This window comes from Chiloscyllium plagiosum, chromosome 16 (genome assembly GCF_004010195.1).
Source record: "Chiloscyllium plagiosum isolate BGI_BamShark_2017 chromosome 16, ASM401019v2, whole genome shotgun sequence".
Taxonomy (NCBI): domain Eukaryota; kingdom Metazoa; phylum Chordata; class Chondrichthyes; order Orectolobiformes; family Hemiscylliidae; genus Chiloscyllium; species Chiloscyllium plagiosum.
Window position 1 is genome coordinate 36,406,001 of NC_057725.1, and position 22,127 is coordinate 36,428,127.

At 41.6% G+C, this 22,127-nt stretch overlaps 1 protein-coding gene across 3 annotated transcripts in view; it reads left to right on the top strand.

Annotated features, from left to right (window-relative positions):
* Nucleotides 1-22,127, top strand: part of rras2 (RAS related 2) — a 111,504-nt gene that overhangs the window by 1,265 nt on the left and 88,112 nt on the right. The window contains exon 1 of one of the 3 annotated variants that reach the window (XM_043705818.1): nucleotides 14,791-15,442. The exons of 1 other annotated variant lie outside the window; for it this stretch is intronic. In XM_043705818.1, the coding sequence (XP_043561753.1) occupies nucleotides 15,341-15,442 (102 nt within the window). In that variant the 5' untranslated portion in view covers nucleotides 14,791-15,340. Of the gene's footprint in view, nucleotides 1-14,790; nucleotides 15,443-17,009; nucleotides 17,383-22,127 lie in introns of those variants that run through there. One more of the 3 variants, XM_043705821.1, reaches the window with a different exon arrangement.

The following is a 22,127-nucleotide window of genomic DNA, read 5'->3' on the forward strand; positions in this document are numbered from 1 at the left end:
AAGTACAGCTGCTCGCGAGTGGTGCTCTGTCAGATGGCAATGGTTTCCCACTTTCGGGCCAGTTTTAGCGTATTGCGCCCATCGGTTTTAGTGAGTTTTAAGAAGATTTGTAGCTCAGTTTGAGGTTCTGGATGTAGGTTTGCTCACTGAGCAAACACTGAACAGACACTGAGAAAGCTGTCTTAGTAAGAGGATTAAATTCCTACTTCCAGGGTGCTGACAAGAAAGATTTCTTCGCAGCATGAGGATGAAAGACAACCAACTCACAGAAGAAACCCAGCAAACCATCAGAGAGGCAGTCACACCGCTATTAAGCAGGAAAAAGGAAGGAAACACACTCAATACACAAAAAAGGACAGCACTAAAAAGACTAAAAAAAATTGTTGATGTAAGATGGCTGTTGAGCCATCCTTTGTCTGCAGGTAGGATAAAAAAGACTCTACATTGAGAAAGCAAATGCACTACTTACCAATGAGTGGCGATAGACCCGACACCACAACCAGAAAACTGAATCACAGCCCTACTCAAAACATTTCAGAAATCTGGAGAAATAAATAAGACCAACATCCAAAAAATGAAACCAGATGGATCCAACACATCATGCTTCTATGGATTCCCCAATATTCACAAACCAGGAGCCCCCCCTCAGACCCATCGTCTCACTACCTGGAATACCAACTTACAGAATGGCCAAGGAGCTCCACCAAAGACTAAAACACTCAGTAGAAGATTCACGCCATTCCATTTACTTCATCCAAGAATTCCTGAAGAATGGGCGGCACGGTGGCACAGTGGTTAGCACTGCTGCCTCACAGCGCCGGAGACCCGTGTTCGATTCCCGCCTCAGGCGACTGACTGTGTGGAGTTTACACGTTCTCCCCGTGTCTGTGTGGGTTGGCCATGCTAATTGCCCGTAGTGTTAGGTAAGGGGTAAATGTAGGGGTATGGGTGGGTTGCGCTTCGGCGGGTCGGTGTGGACTTGGGCCGAAGGGCCTGTTTCCACACTGTAATGTAATCTAAAAAAAAAACATCAAAGACATCAAGATAGAAGAGGATGAAATAATGGTCTCCTTTGATGTAACAGATCTGTTCACATCCAAAAATGTCAACCTGGCCAAGGAAACACTGACTACATTATTAGAAGAACCAAAGACATATACACCATACACCACCAACTTCAGCAAGGACAGTATCGTTAAGCTAGTGGACCTATGCCTTACCACCCACTTCACCTTCAACAACAAAATCTACAAACAAACCAACAGAACACCCATGTTATCTCCAATGTCAGGGTTCTTAGCAAAGGCAGTAATGCAGAGACTCAAACAAACAGCTCTGCTAACCTTCCAACCCAAACTTTGGGTACGCTACGTCATCTTTGTCATCACTGAATGAAACAAATTAGAGGATACCTTCAAGGCCATCAATAGTAACCTTACTGGCATAAAATTCACTAAAGAGGAGGAAAACAACAACACACTGCCATTCCTAGATGTTTCAGTAGAACGAACAGCCAATGGGGATCTTCAAACCAGTGTCTGCAGGAAAACAACACATCCAGACCAAATATTGAACTGCAATCATCCCAACATCCACAAACAAAACTGCATTAGAACATTTGTTCAACGAGCCACTCACTGCAGCACAGACGAACTATGCAGAGCAGAGGAAAATCACCTATACATTGTAGTTAAAAAGAACGGGTACTGTGTAATATCCTTGCCCATTGCGTGAGGAAGAACATTCTACTAAATTGGACGTCAGAAAAACCACCAGGTCTTATGGGGTGGCGTAAGCTGGTGATGGAGCATCCCCCCCCCCCCCACGATTACCGCACAAATATGATACACCACAAAACGGAACCGTTTTATAGGATGTGATGGCCCTTTTTAAAGTATATTGAAACTGACTTGTCAGCAATATTAGTCAGGGCTGTGGTATAGCCGTGGGAATTTTTATGGGTGCCCGTTGTGCCTTGGGAGGAGGAGACTGGTAGGAAAAGAAAATGGGTACTGTCGGGGGTACTCCCAGGGATGGGAGCTTCAGTGGAAGTGTGATGAGTAATTTAATTTAAGTAACTTGAATGTAATTTAAGCTAGTATTTGTTCAATATGTTTGTCGTTTAGTTTTTGTTAAGTAGATAGGTTTGTTTTGGTCAAATAGTTATGTTATGGCCTTGTTCTTTGTACTGTTTTCGTTTTGATGTTTTTTTTTCTTTGTATAAAAATGTTTTGTAAAAGATTTTTAAAAGCTTCTCAATAAAAATATTTATTAAAAAAAAGAACGGATACCCAATGAACATTGTCTACTGATTTCTGAGCAACAAACACAATCAAGCAGACAAAACACATCCAGAAACCCTAGCCACTCTCCCCTACATCAAAGACATCTTGGAAATGACTGCCAGACTACTCAGACCCCTTGGCATCATGGTAGCCCACCAACACATTCAAACAGCAGCTAATGAACTTCAAAGACCTTATACAGACAACAAGCAAAACTAATGTCATCTACAAAATACCTTGCAAGAACTGTAACAAACACTACATTGGACAAACAGGCAGAAAATTAGCCACCAGGATGCATGAACATCAACTAGTCACAAAACAACATGACCCACTCTCACTAGTATCTTTACATATGGATGAGGAAGGACACAACTTCAACGGGACAACACATCCATTCGAGGACAAGCCAAATAGAGACGTGCATGAGAATCCCTAGATGCATGGCATTCCAACCAGAACTCTATCAACAAACACATTGTCTTGGATCCCATTTACCATCCCACCCCTGAGAAAAATGACAGGAAATGATGTCACCACAGGAAATGATGTCACCAACTCAAAGATATCAATAGAAAGCGGGCTACACCACCAGTGCTTCATTCGGAAGCTCACTGAAGGTGTTACCTAGTATGGTGACAAAATGTCTGAAAACGAACCTTCCAGCTCAGTGAGCAAACCTACACCCAGAACCTCAACCTGAGCTACAAATCTTCTCAAAGCTCACTAGCAATTAAATATGTTACCTGACTAGCACTTTTTATTATTTGTGAGAACCACTGAATTTTGCTTTTAATGGCTCATGTTGTAAAGGCAACAATACCAATACTTCATCTTCTTCTTTAAAATTTCTGGTTGTTGCACGTTTATTTGTATGTTTTGGGAGGTTTTCAGATGTTCATTTGCAACTCCACATGCTCCTGTTTACCTTTTGAGAAATGGGAATGCTTATTCAAACATTGAAGATGCATTTTTCTTACTTGACGATTTACCTCATCAGTTTTAATGGTCCTCTTATTTCATGGCCACAAACTAATTTGAGTGGGCTGAAGACAGCCAACTCATTTGGAGATTCTCTGGTTGAAAATAAAAGAAAATTTGATACTCATAGCCCATATTTTGAGAGTTTTGTGACAGCTCTTCACAGCATCTTGTGTCTGCAGATAGTACCCAGTTGACTTTCATTGTTTAATTTCCAAACTACTAATCGCATTTTGAAAGAGCTTTAACGTAAAGTTTGATCCTTGATCAAATTGTGCTTTGGGAGACGATAATGAGTGAAAAACTGAGAGTTTTTCCACAACCACTTAGGCTTTGATTGTTCTTTAGGGAGTAGCCTCTGAAATTGAGTACCCAATCATTTCTGGCTATCATTTTAGGCAATGTCCTGCACAATCCACAAGTGTACGACTGAATGGTTCCTCCAAAACTGGTAGCGGAATCGGATGCTAGTTTAGTCACATGTTGCCTGGTTTTTCGACAGCTCATGGGAACTTGCAATGGGTCAGTTTTCTTTTAAACACAAGCTGTTTCCTACAGTCCAAAAGTCAGATTTCACTCACAGCTCCTAGTTCACTGCTTCAAACCAAAATTTATGAAAGAATAAAATGAAAATAATGAAAAATCAATGAGGCTTTAGGAGTAATTTTGTTAAACTTGCAGCATTATACTAATGCTTGCATCTGAGAGGTCCCCATGAAATTATGTAGAACATGGTTGTCTCAGAAAGATGATCAGTAACAGCCCTTGGTACTCACTTTTGCCCACTCCCTGAATGAAGTGAAGTGCAGCAAGAGATGTGGTCAGCAGGCAGGGGAACAATAACTTCGGCAGCCAGAAAGTTACTTTTCTCTGTGAAATAAATTATGTTCTTTCGTTATTAATACATTGGCAGCCTCTTGTGAATGTGTTCAGTGACTGACCACTATCAAATAGCATAAAAAACATATGGTCTATCAAACTTGTCCAATATTACCATCAGCTGTGATCAAAACAAGATCAACGGAATAATATTGACTAAAGATAATGTAATGTGCACGGAAGTTTATTTTATCACCCACGTGTACCTATCAGTTGTTTATAACTAGAACATTACAGTGCAGTACAGGTCCTTTGTCCCTCAATGTTGTGCCGATCTGTGGAATTAATCTGAAGCCCATCTAACCGACACTATTCCATTCTCGTCCATATGCCTATCCAATGACCATTTAAATGCCCTTAAAGTTGGCGAGTCTACTACTGTTGCAGGCAGTGCATTCCACAGCCCTGCTACTCTCTGAGTAAAGAAACTTCCTCTGACATCTGTCCTATATCTATCACAAAACTGTAGTCCATTGTCATGTTTTCTCAATATGTGCACTGTGCCAAATTTAGCTTCAACGTCGCTTTGTTGTACTATCACAATGTGGTCGAGTGGTGGAGCTATCAGGCCCGAGAGGGAGAGACGCTGTCTCAGTTGGTGTAAAAAAATGTCACCATGCGTCGATCCTAAACAAACTGACGTTTAATCTCGCTGATATTCATAAAACGAGTGAATTTTTTAAAAAACTGATGGTAATTAGAAATCCTAAAATATTTAACATGTCAAGCTTAAAAGTGCAAATTCTGAGTTTGTATTCTACACACTGACAGTAATGGTCAGATAGAAACGCTTCAGCAAACATTACTACATTGTTCACTGCCACTTCAGGATGAGTGCGTCATCTGCATGAGGATTTTATCCTTTGTATGGAGAGGCTGAAGTCCATATCACTTAAAACTGCCATGAATGTACATAAGTGATAACTCCCACACAGCGAGAGAATACCAGACAAAATATTTAGTTTGGAAATGTTTAGTTGTTTCTTAATGACGCTTTTAAAATTGCGTATATTTAAATCTGATCTTTTTCAAGCATTTACTTAAAACGAGCAAAACTACTTGAGTTTTCTAGATGTGGCTAATCATTCTACCGTTAAACTCGTAATTGTTTCATGTTGCTTATTTCGGTGCGGATTTTCAGTTTTTATCACCACTTTTGACCCGTGAAATGTCATTATATAATAAATATTTATATAAATGGTTTAAAATGGAAATGAAACGGATCAAAAATCTACGAACTTTCTTTCAAACTGACTGAATAATTTCGGTAAAAGTATGGACTGTCTGACAGATCTTTCATCAATCAGCCTTGATACAGAGGAACAGTTAAACTCCTCGTGTTGATGGCCGGCCAAAGTGTACTAAACCATTAATAATCACTTCAGTCTGGTATTAGCGGAAAGGTTGAATCATCTCATTCCTCAGTGCTGAGACCTGATTACTGTGTATGTTTCATGAATATAACGAACCTATCATACAACTCGATCCAATGAAAACAGAGGACCATGACTGTAATAATTCAAATAAAAAATCTCCACACGTGTGCGCAACGAGAGAATTGAACGGCCCTCTTGCTGTAAACTTAACCATTTCTCATTTAAAAAAAACTGTGTTCTACAATTAAATTCATTTCGAGTTCGAACAAGTAAAAGATCGTTCGTTTGCAGCTAAAGATAGGACCAAATTCAGCCCTTTAAGCCTGCTCCACTATTCTGGATTTGCTATGATTGGTATAAATGTTACGTGTGGACGGTTCAAGGGAAAGCCAGTTATGACAAGCAAAAGAAAGCAGCAAACAGTCACAAATATGGCATTGCAGGAAGAAAAGTTCTGCAGGTTTTCAGATGAAAAGAAATGCACAGAATGAACGAATGCAGTCTGGCTCCCCGAGTCCAGCTCCCTGCTCTTTCCCCCAGCTCCAGTCCTGATACAGACCTTTGTCCCTTCTCCTGCCAATGTCCCAATCTTCATCTCACCACCCAACAGAATCCCAAACAGAATTCTTGAAAACTTAAGTATTTATTTCCAGCCAATGTCAAAACATTGTCTGTCCTGATTTGTATTACAACGCCTGAGACAGGAATCAGGTGAACCTGGTTGCCAATTTCTTCAAACTGTTCCCAGAAAGCATAAACTTCAGGGTATGGATGAAAGGCTGCTCGGTAAGCTCATTTGGAGTTCTACACATTTAGGTGTATAAAAAGAATTAATTAGAAAGGACAAGCACACAATATCGCAGGCTGTAACCACTGCCAGGGCACAAGAAATGACAAGTAGACAGGAAATGCTGACCACTCAAATGATTATCTTTCAATTAAGTCAAGAGAAAAGCAACAGAGTTGGTACAGTAAAAGAAAGCATGTATATCAGACAGAAAGATATGCAAGAGATGTAGACAATGACATGAACTCACAGACATATGAAACTCTGACAGATGTGGATGAAACTGCAGAGTTTGTGGAAAGCCTTATCACTGGAAAAAGACGTTATAATATAGAAAGAACATGTTAATGACTTTTTAGAGTCAGAGCAACAGGACAAATGGTAAGAAAAAAACTCAAAGCATCTCTACCCTGAAAGATGACAAAAATTTGAGAACTCAATAAAGAGAGGAAACATACAATTCCCATAGAAAAGAAATTCAGACAAACATTTAGATCAGTAAGAAGAAGAGGAATATGGCTAAACCATAAATCTAAAGCCGAAGATTGATACTGAGCAAAGAGCAATCTATTTTGATGAAGATTAGACCCAGAAGACCTTTACTAAAAATTTGAATGTAATTGGATAATCAAGGAAAGGCTCTCTGAAGCCAAACAAATAAATGCAACAGCTAGGAACAATTCAAAGTCCAGCAATGGAAGATGTTAGCTGTATGGTCCACATCACTGAAACAGATGGTTCTGCTATGCTGGAATTGAACAATTGAGAAAAGCTACACCTTTTTCCAGGAAACTATGAGATAGGAGGTTTGGGTATAAAGATTCATTATCTAGTGAATGCAACACCACAACATTGAGTCAAATTAGAGAGGATACCAATAAAAACAAAAAGTTATGCTATTTCAGAAAGTAATCTCAGGATAGCCTGTGTGGGCGGCACGGTGGCACAGTGGTTAGCACTGCTGCCTCGCAGCGCCAGAGACCCGGGTTCAATTCCCGACTCAGGCGACTGACTGTGTGGAGTTTGCACGTTCTCCCCGTGTCTGCGTGGGTTTCCTCCGGGGGCTCCGGTTTCCTCCCACAGTCCAAAGATGTGCAAGTCAGGTGAATTGGCCATGCTAAATTGCCCGTAGTATTAGGTAAGGGGGTAAATGTAGGGGTATGGGTGGGTTACGCTTCGGCGGGTCGGTGTGGACTTGTTGGGCCGAAGGGCCTGTTTCCACACTGTAAGTAATCTAATCTAATCTAATCTAACCTGAAGCCTGAAATAATATAACAGTCAGTCCACAAAAAGCAGTACTAGTCTATCAAAAATGAAATCTCACGAGATGATGGTGTTCTGCTATCCAGATACAGAATAACCCTAGATCCAAAATGATGCAGGAATAAATTCTCTTGAAAGAAAACAAAGGCCACATGGAATCGGAGAAGTGTAAACTGAGAGCCAGGTCAGCTGTGTATTGGATAGGCATCTGTAAAGTTATTGGAAGAGTGGAACCTTACAGTAATGTATGCCAGAAATGCATAGGAACTCAGCTGAAGTTGTTGATGTAGCTGAAATTCTAAAGTGACACATCTTTGAGACTGAAACTGGTACTACAAATCACACTCTAAGTCAACATTTGAAGACTTCAAAAATTATTGCAAAAACAGGGGTTAACTTAAATGCAGAATATAAAATTTGAACTGTCAGTTTGGGTTGAATGTTCCTCATTTTGAAATGTGAAAAGAAACATTGATAATTTAGATTAAATTGATGTGTCACAATTTGTTACACAAATTAATTGTACAAAAATACTTCTAACACAAGCAAAATATTTTAAAATTGTCAAATTCATTGTCTTCACTATTCAATGGAAACAGTTCATCTAATTCATTGTGAATCACTTGGTAATGGCATCTTCAAATGGACCTCACTCTGGATGAGATGTCATTCTGTTGCTTGTAGAATTATTCATCCACAACAAATCATCTTTCTCTCCATCTATTGAATAACAGAATCATAGATTTGCTTTGTTTTATTCTCTCATGGGACATAGAAAAAATAAATAAGAAGAGAGAAGATTAAATATGAAGGTGAGCTAGCCAGTAATATAAAGGAAGATGGTAAGAGTTTCTTTAGAAATGTAAAGGGGAAAAGAGAGGCAAAAATGGTCATTGGGCTGCTGGAAAATGACACAGGAGAGATAGAAGTGGGGAACAAAGAAATGGCTGAGGAACTGAATAATTACTTTGCCTCATTCTTCACAGTGGAAGACATGAGTAATTTCCCAAACATTCAAGAGAGTGAGGGGGCAGAGCTGAGTATATTGGCCATCACCAAGGAGAAAGTGCTAGAAAAGCTGAATGGCCTGAAGGTGGATAAATCACCTGGACCAGATGGATTACACGCCAGAGTTCTAAGGGAGATAGCTGAAGAGATAGTGGAGGCATTAGTGGTAATCTTTCAGGAATCACTAGAATCAGCAAGGGTCCCAGAGGACTGAAAATCACTAATATAACACCCCTGTTTAAAAAGGGAGTAAGGCAGAAGATGGAAAATTACAGACCAATTAGCTTAACCTTGGTCATGGATAAGATCCTGGAATCCATTGTGAAGGATGAGACTTCTGAATACTTGAAAGCGTATGGTAAAATTGGGCAGTCAGTATGGGGGTGATCATGCCTGACAAATCTGCTAGAACTCCTTGAAGAAGTAAAGAGCAAATTAGACCAAGAAGAATCAATGGATGTTATCTACCTGGACTTCAGAAAGGCCTTTGACAAGGTGCCACATAGGAGGCTACTGAGTAAGATAAGGGACCATGCTGTTAGAGGCAAGGTGCCAGCATGGATAGAAGATTGGCTGTCTGGTAGAAAGCAGAGAGTGGGAATAAAAGGGTCCTTCTCAGGATGGCAGCTGGTGACAAGTAGTGTTCTGCAAGGTTCAGTGTTGGGACCACAACTTTTCACCTTTTACATTAACGATTTAGATAAAGGAATTGAGATCATTCTGGCTAAGTTTGCAGATGATACAAAGATAGGAGGAGGGACAGGTGGTTTGAGGAGGCAGGGAGGCTGCAGAGGGATTTGGAAAGGTTAGGAGAGTGGGCAAAGAAGTGGCAGATCGAGTACAATGGGAGAAATTGTGAGGCCATGCACCTAGGTGAGAAGAATAGAGAAATTGACTATTTTCTAAATTGGGAGAAAATTCAGAATTCTGAAGTGCAAAGGGATTCAGAAGTTCTAGTCCAGGATTCTCTCAAGGTAAAACTTTCAGGTTGAATCAGTAGTTAGGAAGGCAAATACAATGACGGTATTTATTTTGAGAGGACTTGAATCTAAAAGCAGTGATGTACTTCTGAAGCTCTACAAGGCTCTGGTCAAGGCCACATTTGGAGTATCGTGCGCAGTTTTGGGCCCCATATCTCAGGAAGAATTTAGTAGCTCTGGAGCGGGTTCAGAGGAGATTCACGAGAATGGTCCCAGGAATGAACAGCTTAATGTATGAGGAACGTTCGAGGACTCTGGATCTATACTCGATGGAGTTTAGAAGATGGAGATAGAAAGGTTCTTGATTGTAAATGGGAATCAAGGGTTATGGGGAGAAAGCGGAAGAATTGGTTGAGAAACTTCTCAACCATGATTGAATGCAGAAGCAGACTCGATGGGACTGAATGGCCTAATTTTTGTTCTTATGTCTTATGGTCTTATGCACAATGCTAGCATTTATTGCCTGTCCCCAGTTGCCTTTGAGAAGTTGGTGGTGAGCTGCCTTCTTGAACCACTGCAGTCCATGTTCTGGACATAAACCCACACTGCCCTTAGGGAGGGATTTCCAAGAATTTGACCCAGCAACAGCAAAGGAACAGTAATATATTTCTGAGTCGAGATGGTGAGTGGCAGAGGGGGAACTTGCAACTGAAGGTCTTCTCATGTATCTGCTGCCTTTGTCCTTCCAGGATGAAGTGGTCATGAGTTTGGATCTAAGGATCTTGGGTGAATTTCTGCAGTGCATCTTATAGATAATAGATGCTGCTGCTACTGAGCTTTGGTGTGGAGGGAGTGAATAATTGTGGATGTAGTGCTAATTCAGTGGGCTGCACTGTTCGAGATGGTGTCAAGCTTCTTGAGTGTCATTGGAGCTGCACTTATCCACTCAAGTAGGGAAGTGTTCCATCATACGCCTCACTTGTGCCTTGTCGATGGTGGAGGAAGTTTGGGGACTCAGGAGGTAAGTTACTCATTGCAATATTCCTACGTTAAGATCTGTTCTTGTAGCTGCTATATTTATGTGGTAAGTCTCATTGTGCTTCTTATCAAAGATAACCCCCAAGCTGTTGACAGTGGGGGATTCAGTGATGGTAATGCAATTGAATGTCAAGGAGTGTGGTCACATTGTCTTTTATTGGAAATGGTTATTGTCTGGCATTTGTGTGGAATGAATGTAACTTACCACTTTTCAACCTATCTCTGATTACTGACCAGATCTTGCTGCATTTGACCATGGAGAATTACAAATGGTGCTGAACATTATACAATCATCAGTGATCATCCCACTTCTGACCTTAAGATGGAGGGAAGATCATAGATGAAACACCTGAAGATGGTTGGGCTTAGGACAGTGCAGAAGGAGGCTATTCAACTCATTATGTTGTTGAGCTTGCTGAGCTTTTAATTCAGCACCAATCTCCAACCTGTTCCCCGTAATCCAAATATTAGAACTTCAGAATATAAGAAGTAGGAACAGCAGTAGACCATCTGGCCCTTCAAGCCTACTCTGCCAATCAATAAGATAATGACTGATCTTTTTGTGGCCTCAGCTCCACTTACCTGCCCTCTCACCATAACCCTTAATTCTTTTACTGCTCAAGAAATGATCTATCTTAGTTGTAAAAACATTTAATGAGGAAGCCACAATTACTTCACTTGGCAGGGAATTCCATGGATTCACAACCATCTGGGTGAAGAAATTCCTTCTTAATTCAGTCCTAAATTTGCTCCCTCTAATTTTGAGGCTATGCCTCTTGTCCTAGTTTCACCCACTAGTGGAAACATCCTCTTATACCTTATTTCTAAATAATCACTGAATGTTGTCTTGAATATGTGATGATGCTATGGCTTCAAGATGTGCATTTTCTCCTTTTTTCTGAGGAGGGGTTTTGAAACAGGTGTCTGTTCCAAGCCAATAAAGTAAACAGCTTCTGAGGCCCCCTATGAAAAATATTTAGAATACTAGAAGCAGCATGAATGGGTGGAGTCAGCCTTCCACAGAACCAGGGTTTTAGCTTAATTTGCAATAATTGGAGTTTTGAAGTTGATAGTGGAGACTAATATATATCACTCTGACACAGAGAAGGCTGGAGTTCTTTCTCTCTCTCTCTGAATTTTCTATTGGTGTTCTTTCTTCTTGGAATGGAGAAACATTGCATTGCATTTTACTGAATTTCTCTTTGCCAAGGGCATATTTATGGGATGTTACTGTTATTGGAACAGTTGCTGTATAGTAATTAAATAATCTATAATTCTAGTGAGTTTTGAGAAGATTTGTAGCTCAGGTTGAGGTTCTGGGTGTAGGTTTGCTCGCTGAGCTGGAAGGTTCGTTTTCAGATGTTTTGTCACCATACAAGGAACATCTTCAGTGAGCCTCCGAATGAAATGGAATAAAGTCCGCCGATTTCTGAGCAACAAACCCAAACAAGCAGACAAAACACATCCAGAAACCCTAGTCACTCTGCCCTACATCAAAGACATCTTGGAAATGACTGCCAGACGACTCAGACTCCTTGGCATCATGGTAGCCCACTAACACACTCAAACAGCAGCTAATGAACTTCAAAGACCTTATACAGACAACAAGCAAAACTAATGTAATCTACAAAATACCTTGCAAGAACTGTAACAAACACTATATTAGACAAACAGGCAGAAGGCTAGCCACCAGGATACATGAACATAAACTAGCAACAAAACGACATGACCCACTCTCACGAGTATCCTTACGAACAGATGAGGAAGGACACCACTTCTACTGGGACAAAACATCCATCCTAGGACGAACCAAACAGAGACACGCATGAGAATTCCTAGAAGCATGGCATTCCAACCGGAACTCTATCAATAAACACATTGACTTGGATCCCATTTACCACACCCTGAGAAAAAGAACAGGAAATGACATCACCATAGGAAATGATGTCACCACAGGAAATGACATCACCAACCTAGGGAAACTCAAATATATAAATAGAAAGCGGGCTACACCACCAGTGCTTCATTTAGAGTCTCACTGAAGATGTTACCTAATATGGTGGTGAAATGTCTGAAAACGAACCTTCAAGCTCAGCGAGCAAACCTATATCCAATCTGTAATTCTGTTAAGTTGTCCAGTACAGTTAAAATTATACGAATTCTTCTTTCTTTTGTTTGTACTGTATTTTAAATCGAGGGTAAAAATAAAGTGTGTTTTGCTTCAACCCAAATAGCATGACCAAATGAATTACATCTGGGACACAGCACTTTACCTGCCTTTAAATAAGAAAAAGGTTAGGGTCCAGATTATTTCCTTGATATATTTAAAGGGGCTTTGGGCTGGTACATAACAAATGCCTCAATTGAACCTGCCTTCACCACACTCCCAGGCAGTGCATATCATAACTATTCAGCATGTGAAGAATTATTTTCGCCTCTCACGTCGTTTTTGAAAATTCTGATGACACTTATTGCTCTAATGGCCTCCTACAATTTGATAGCAAACTGCCAAAAGCATGAAGTGTGGCAACAATTATATACCCATTCTTTCTGAAGAAATATTTCTCTGTCCACTCTCCATCTATTCTGTTTGCTGCAAACATGTCCCTGAATGGCTTGTGAGAGCACACATCCAGAAGTTGAACAAAGGGCATCAGACTCCCTCAAATAACTGCAATATAGGTGTTATATTTTTCAGATGCATCTCTTGATCTTATTTGTGAAATGTGATCTGAACATGACCCATACTAAACAGCTGCATTTCTAAAGTTGATCTCCAGTATGTCTGTTGCACACATTATTGGTCCATACCTTCACTTCCTCCTCATCCATTCAACAGTAATCATGAACATGCATTAAACCTCTGGTAGCCAATTTTATATTTGATGTGATTTTATTGGGAAAATTACTATCGGCAATAATTTTGTGTGGTCAGCATAGGGGAATCTTGTCTTTTCATAAAGTGTTGTTTTCATTAGATCTATTTTTGAAGCTTTCCACTAAAATGTTTGGCTACTGGGCAGATTGAAAGTCATGGGTGGAATCTTGGTTTTCTTCCCCCCAAGTCTCATGCTGCTTTACTGGAAACTGTTAATTTTTTGGCAGTGAAGTCTTTTGGTAGTCTCTGAGCAACTGTGCCAGGTTGCTAGACTGTTTCAGCATGTCAAGTGGAATTTCAATTTAGACTCAAAATGCTCGAGTTTCATTGAGTGTATTTCATGGTGCTCTGTAAAGGGCTGGGAGATGAATACATTGTTACATGGAACATCACTGTGGTGTAACATTGAATACAGTAACTCAGGTTATACATTCTCAACACAGTGTAACAATATAACATTCAAAACAAAAAGTAGTTTTTTCACACATGATCCTGAGATTGAAAATTGGAAAGCAAATACAATTTAATGTAACTGAGCGGACCAAACAAAAATGTATAAGGAAAAGTAATGGATTGTATGCGAACACAATCTTGTTGAAAAACTGGATTAATGTGATTAATGAGTAAAAGACGCAAAAGAACAAAAGAATGGGATCAACTAAATGTCTGTCCGCTGACAGACAGGATAGGTGCCGGGCCACCTGCCGTGCTTTATTATTCTGTCTACGATGTGACTAATTTAGATCTGGATTTACTGAGGGGAATAGACTACAATAATTGATAGTGACTGCTATGCAGCCACCCCTTATTGAATTGGATGGAAAATGGGATTGAAACTAAAAATGCTGGGAAATACTCTGAAGTTTCTGTCAATATCTTTGGAAAGGAAAGAATTCATGTCTCAGTCATACTCTTTACAGATGCTACCTGATCTGCTGCGTATTTCTGGTATTTTCGGATTTTGATTCCAGATTTCCAGAATCTCCGTTTTTTGTTTTTGCATTCGTTGTGTGAAGGAAGACATACTCCGCAGGTTGGTTTATTTCCCTAATTCAGTCAAGATTACATTTATTTGTGCTGCAACATTAGGGGGAGCACTTTGTGAACATGTACGGCATCCTCGGTCAATATGCTGCCTGAAAACAAGTGGGTTCGACATAGACTAACAATACGGCGCGGTCCTTAATCAACTGCAAGGTTCTTGGGAGGCACTGTGCCCATCATTTGTCAACTGCTCCCTTTGTGAAATCTCAGTCAAAGCTGAGGCGATGAGATCCCCGATTTCTAATGAACTCAGACTGAGGAGAGAACTGAGTGCAATTTTTGAACGAAATTCTGAGAAGTAAATTTCTGAAGTGGGGAGGCTAGTGAGCGAAAACAGGATTAAGGATTGGGAGATAAATAGTGGAAGCTGGGGTTGGGTTAGATACTGGGGTGGTCGCCTCATTGAGTCTGACGCGGCTGTGTGTTGTGTTGTGTTATGGGGCGGGGCGGGGCGGGGAGTGACAGTGTGAATATTGAGCAGCCGATTTATTTACATCTGATTACAGTTTCTGACCAGCTCCGGCGGCGCCTTCCATCTGCAGCGGCTGTCGCTTCCCGGCCTGGCCTCCCCTATTTGTTCTCTGTGTGTGTGTGGTGGTGGTGGTGGCAGTGGCGGCGGCTCCGAGTGTTGCCGCTTCCTGCTGCCGGCGGCGCGCCCACTTCCATGAGTCACACTCTGACAGACCGTCCGCTCCTTTGTGTCGCCCGGAGAACTTTCTCGACCCCTCCGTGCTGCTGCTGCTGAAGTTTTACTGCTCATTACCTCACTTCTCCCCGGGCGGTCTCTTTGTCAGTCGCCGCGGGAAGGAAGAGCAGAGAGTTGGGAGAGAGGAGAGGAGACGGAGTGCCAGGCTCCGGCCCCAGGCCCAGGCCCGGTTACCATGGCAGCCGCCAAGGACGGAGTGGCCCAGGAGAAGTACAAGCTGGTGGTGGTGGGCGGCGGCGGCGTGGGCAAAAGCGCTCTCACCATCCAGTTCATCCAGGTCAGTGCGGGACTGCGGGTGGGCCTCTCCTCTCCGAACTAATCCAGACCGCGGCTTCGGCCTACTCCCCCCCCCCCCCCCCCCTGCATCGGGGATGAATCGGGAGCTGAGATTGCGACTCGGCCCCGGCGGCCTTCCCCCTCATTCGTGTGCGGTCTTATTTAATCGAGGGCGAGCTGTCTGTTAGATTTTTAAAATTTAAATCTCACGAGCGACCCTCGGGCTCACTCCTGACCCTGTAGCCGTCCCCCTCGCCCCCGTGTAGACTCCTCGGCCCCATGTTCGGGGTTTGGCCGCTGCACTGTTTCAGCTTCTCTCAATCCGCGTCTCTCTGAACCCCAGTGTTTTATCAGTTAAAATGCATCGGTTTATATAAAATATAACCCCCCACCCCCTGGAATCAGTGCCGATGTCTAACACGGGAGACTTGCCTGAGCCTTTTGAACAGATTTTGAATGGAAGGCTTCAAACTTTTTTTTTGTTTCGTATTAAATCGGGGAAAGTGCTGGGGGGGGGGGGGGGGGGAGAGGCGGAAGGCGATAGAAGTTGTAATCTATATAGTCGCCGTTCCATTTCGTTTCTGCGCAAATGGTTACAACTGTATACTCTTTGGGATTTTCGTTTGAGTCTAATGTACCACTGCAGTGATCCTTTCGTACGAGTCAATTGAAGAACTGTTTCCGTGTTTGCAGAAGGAACGTACCTAGCTTTAAAAAGCTACAGGTGCCAAAAGACTTAGATTTCTTCCTTGGGCTAAAGATGCATTATTTGTTAGCAGTGGCGAGCAAAACCTATGTACGGCTTATAATTTTGTACTTTTGTATTGAAAACTTGCGACGTATTGTGTAACTTGGGCAGCTGCTACATTTAAACCACTATCTGCTTACAACTGTCAGCACTCTTCAGCTGTCATATTAAACCTGTCACTGACTGGAGCCAGCATTCCAGTTCCCTCGCAGCTTCTGAGTCAATATTTAACACTTAATTTATAAGTTGCATAATTTCCATACTCTAGTGAATAATTTGATACGTGCTTGTTGATCTCCCATAGGTTGCTGTTGAGTGAAAAGATTACACAGAAGGGTGAACTTGTGAAGTGCTTCACAAAAGTGCTACATAAATAAAGGCAGTCATTTGACACAGTAGCCAGAATGTCTGCACTGTAACCTCTAAGTCACCTTTCAAAACGTAAAAGACAATCGGCAGTTTAACTTGTGGGCATTCAACGGCCATCATGAAATCCTGGCACTGCAAGCAACCTGAAATTCAATTGATAGGCACTTTAATAGAGTAACCCCCCAACTGGATGTTCTGTGGAGAGTGACTCAGCTGCTGACTCACCAAAGCCTCTCTTCCAAGTCAGCTATGTAATATCATCCTCTCCAGTTGCCTGGATGGTTACAGCTGCACCAGCACTTGAGAAACTTGATATGATTCAGAACAAGAGCCCTCCTCTGGATTGGCAGCCAGTTCAATACCTTAAAGTAAAACAAAGAACTACAGATGCTGGAAATCTGAAACAAAAACAGAAACTTCTGGAGAAACTCCACAGATCTGGTGTCATCCATGTAGAGAAAGCAGAGTCCAATCTTTTTGGTCCACTGACCTTTCATTAGAAATATTGACTCAACTTTCTCTCTACAGGTACTACCAGATCTGCTAAATTTCTCCAATTTTTTTTGTTTCATCACCTTTTAAATGTATATGTTCATTACACTGTGTAGATAGATGCTATGAGTAATACTGCAGAAATTTGCCAGTGCTGCTTTGGGAGCACCTCCGAATCTATAACCTCTGCTGTCAAGAAGAACAAGAGTAGGGGTGGATGGTTACATCAACACTGGCAAATTCCTTGCTATGGCTGATACCATGCTGGCTTTCATCTATCTTGTCTGTTCTCCCTTGCTGATTTCCTGGAATGCTCTACTTGACCACATTGTGTGAGTATCTATATCACAGAGACCTGCTGTGTTACAAGAATTCAATTCCACATTACCGCCTCAAGGCAGAGCATGAGCAATACCTGCTGGCGTTGTTATTGACACCTCTAACCTCTAATTTTGGAAGATAAAGTTGGCTAGCATAAATGGGTCATTTTCTACTGGCAATATAGTGAGTGGAGTCCTGCAGGGTCTGTGCAGAGGCCTCAGCTTTTTACAATTTATATTTATGACTTAAATGAGGGTAGTGATGTTATGATAACTGGTTTGCAGAAGACAACCTTCCTTCTGGTGTATAAGGACATAAAGAAATTGCAAACTAATAAACACAGGTTGAGTCATGGGAGAAAATCAGACAGGTGGATGATAACGTGGGAAGATATGCAATTGTTTACTTTGGCAGTAACCTGTCTAAGCAATTGGAGAGAATGCCCTTATACTGCTGTACTTGTATGTGCATAACAAGAAGTTAGTGCCCTGGTACAACAAATAATTAAGAAGGCTAATGGAATGCTATCCTTTCATATGATAGGAATTGAACATGAGAGTCAGGATATTAATGGGTGGCACGGTGGCACAGTGGTTAGCACTGCTGCCTCACAGCGCCAGAGACCTGGGTTCAGTTCCTGCCTCAGGCAACTGTCTGTGTGGAGTTTGCACATTCTCCCCGTGTCTGCATAGGTTTCTTCACATAGTCTAAAAAATGCAGGTTAGGTGAATTGGCCATGCTAAATTGCCCGTAGTGCTAGGTGTAGGGGAATGGGTCTGGGTGGGTTGCTCTTGAGGGGGTCGGTGTGGACTTATTGGGCCGAAGGGCCTGTTTCCACACTGTAAGTAATCTAATCTAATCTACTCTGAATTACACAGGGATTACTGCGACCATACTTTGACTACTGTGCAATTTGCTCTCCTTACTGAGGGGAGGATGAAAATGCATTACAAGCAACTTAGAGATTTTTACTAGTTTGTCACTGGAAAGGATGGATTGTCTTATGAGCAAACATTGGATGCATTGGGTTTGTTGCCACTGAATTTAGAAGAGTTTAGGGTGACTTGAAGTATCCAAAATCCTGAATTGCTTTGACAAGATGGATGTGGAAATGACGTTACTACTTGGGGCTGTGTCTGTATATAGCAGCATTATTTAAAATTGGAGATTTGACCTTTTTTGGACAGATATGAACTTTTTTTTCTGATTTTTTTTTTTGGCAATTTGGAACACTCTGCCTCAGAATCATCAACAAGAAAACCAAGATTATCAGGAGTAGATGGGATTGTAAAATTGAAAACACCAACAGATGAAGGGAGTGCAAGGAAGGTTCATTCGACTTGTTCCGAGGATGGCAGGATTGACCTTTTTTGTTTTTGGAATCCTTTACCTCTTACGCTGTGATGGCCTACTTTCTGAGTAGATTTAAAGTAGGGCATGATAAACTGTTATCTATCATTGGTATTATGGGTTCTGAGAATAATGCAGTTAATAGACATTTCAAGTATTCAAACAGTTGTCCTTTTTGTAAAGCAACATATCATTTGGTGAGTAGAATTACAAGAAGTACCTATGATATAATAAATATTCTGATGGTGTGTAGAAGGCAAGCACACTTTCTTAAACCTGTCTGATTTGAAGAACTTTCACTAAGATGAGCAGAGTCCAAACAAAGGTGTAGAAATTAGAATGTGTAATTCAATGTAAATTCACATACAGGAGTCCCTGGAGAGAAACTGAGTAAACAAAAAACAAATCAAACATTTTTCAACACTAGTTAGGTTCTGATATTGAGATTCCAAAATTGTGATGGTAAATTTTTTTTAAAAGTGTAGTTTGTGCTTTAACAGTTTGGGAGGAGTGGGGAGTGGAGTTTCATTGGTCAATTCTCTTATGTGGAATCACAAACTTAACTTTTTGTCGTCCTTCACCTATTTTATGTGAAAATTTCTGAGGTATGGGCATCATGAAGCTCGTAGGCTGGCTAGGCAAATTGGACAGCATCTTTTAAATTTGTTTAATTGTCATTGAGACACTGTTGCAAGTTTTATGCAACAGCGTAGTGAACGTTATTCTTATTGCAGCATTCAGGCCATGTTCACTGATTTTAAAAAAAAAACATGTTGAGGTTCAAATGCATTGTTTGTTGACTGATTTTTTTTGAGTGAATTATGATTTAGTTACAGACAGTAAAAGTTGCCTAGCTTCAGTCATCAGGTGAGATTGATTCATTGAGAGCAAGTCATTGGAAGTCATAATCTTATTCTTGGAAATAAGCTGGCAGCTGGCTCGCACTGAAAGCTGCTTTAAAAATCTGATATGAGAGGTAGGTAGATACAGATGAATTGTGCAAGGACAAGTTGCGTAAGTCCGCCAGGGGCTTGTCTGCCGTTTCAATGCTGATGGATAGGAAGCACTTCAGGGATACCCTCGACGCCTCACTGGTGAAATACAACATTCCCTCTGACACCCTGGGAAACACTGACTCAAGATCATCCAAAGTGGAGGAGGAGCATTTGGGAAGGCCTTGAGCACCTGGCAACTCAGCATGGGGAAACAATGGAAACCAGGTGAAAACAGTGAAAGGAGTGTGTTGCCATACCAATGCCCCACCCACCCCTTCCCATGACCACCATCTGCCTCCAGTGTAACAGCCTGCGATAGCTGTACCAGTCTATACAGCCACCTACGGGCTCACCCTGAGAGTGCAAGAGAGTCATCCTCATCTGCGAGGGACCACCAATGATGACGTATAAGTTCTCTGGTGAATTTTGGAAGATTATTGAAACTTTGTCTTAGACGCCCTTTATTGAGAACCTCATAATATATCCTGTTCATCTGCTACCCATGTTCGTTGAACTGCATTGATTGTTGGTCTCAATCCACAAATTTAAAATTCTCATTTTTGTTTTTAACTACTTTTGACATTACCTGCCCTATCTCTGCCGCATTCCCCATCTTTACACATATACAATGTTCTCTGTCTGCATCCCTACTCTGTTCACAGATAGAGGTGTTGTCCTGTTTTTCCCCTTCCCTTCTTCCCCCCCCCCCCATTTCCCTTGCTTCCAGCACCCCATTGTTAACTAAGTTCTTACCTGATCTGAGTCAGACTCAGCTGAACCTCTTGTTTCACAAAACTCAGAATTTAACTCTTTCCCGGCCTGCTTATACCCTATGACACATTCTCAGAGAAGTGGGAAGGTTGGCATGAAGTGATTTATACATTGTTCAAATTTTAAATGGATTATAGGAGATCAGATACTGGTGCAATCTGCAGGTGGATAGGATTTGTTGTGGAGTGGGGCAGCACGGTAGTTCAGTGGCTAGCACTGCTGCCTCACAGCGCCAGAGTCCCAGGTTCAATTCCAGCCTTGGGCGACTTTCTTTGTAGAGTTTGCACATTCTCCCTGTGTCAGTGTGGGTTTCCTTCGAGTGCTCTGGTTTCTTCCCACATTCCAAAGATGTGCAGGTCGGGTGAATTGGCCATGCTAAATTAACCATAATTGTTCGGTGAATTAGTCCGTGGGGTGATGGGTTACCTTCAGAGGGTTGGTGTGGACTTGTTGGGCTGAAGGGCCTGTTTCCACACTGTAGGGTATCTATATATACAGGCAAAAGCATTTGTATGAACTGAAGTAAATTCTGCAGTTGAACAAAGATGATACTAAAAATTTGTCTTCCATCAGAAAGTAATGAGTCAAGTGTATGGGGAATCAGTTTTGTCGTGGTAATATCACTGGTTGAGTAACCAAGATATCTGGAATAACTTTCTGGAGATAGGGATTTGAATCCACCATGGCAGATGGTGGCACTTAAATTCAATAAACATCTGGAATTCAAAGGTAGTCTACTGGTGACCATGTAGTGACCATTGTTAGAACATAGAACATAAAACAGTACAGCACAGAACAGGACCTTCAGCCCACAATGTTGTGCCGACCATTGATCCTGATATAAGGTAAATCTAATGTACAAGCCCTCAAATTTCTGTGACCATATGCATGTCCAGCAGTCTCTTAAATGTCCCCAATGACCTTGCTTCCACAACTGCTGCTGGCAACGCATTCCATGCTTTCTCCACTCTCTGCGTAAAGAACCCGCCTCTGACATCCCCTCCATACTTTCCCCCCAACAGCTTAAAACTATAACCCCTTGTGTTAACAATTTCTGCCTTGGGGAAAATGTCTCTGGCTATCAAGTCTATCTATGCCCCTCATTATCTTGTACACCTCAATTAGGTCCCCTTTCTTCCTTTTTTTTTCCAATGAGCTCAGTCAACCTCTCGTCGTAAGATAAGCCCTCCATTCCAGGCAGCATCCTGGTAAACCTCCTCTGAACCCTCTCCAAAGAATCCACATCTTTCCTATAATAGGGTGACCAGAACTGGACGCAGTATTCCAAATGCGGTCTAACCAAAGTTTTATAGAGCTGCAACAAGATCTCACGGCCCTTAAACTCAATCCCCTCGTTAATGAAAGCTAAAACACCATATGCTTTCTTAACAATCCTGTCCACTTGGGTGGCAATTTTAAGGGATCTATATACCTGCACACCAAGATCCCGCTGCTCCTCCACACTGCCAAGAATCCTGTCTTTAATCCTGTACTCAGCTTTCAAGTTCGACCTTCCAAAATGCATCACTTCACATTTATCTCGGTTGAACTCCATCTGCCACCTCTCAGCCCATCTCTGCATCCTGTCAATGTCCCACTGCAGCCTGCAACAGTCCTCTATACTCTCAATGACACCTCCA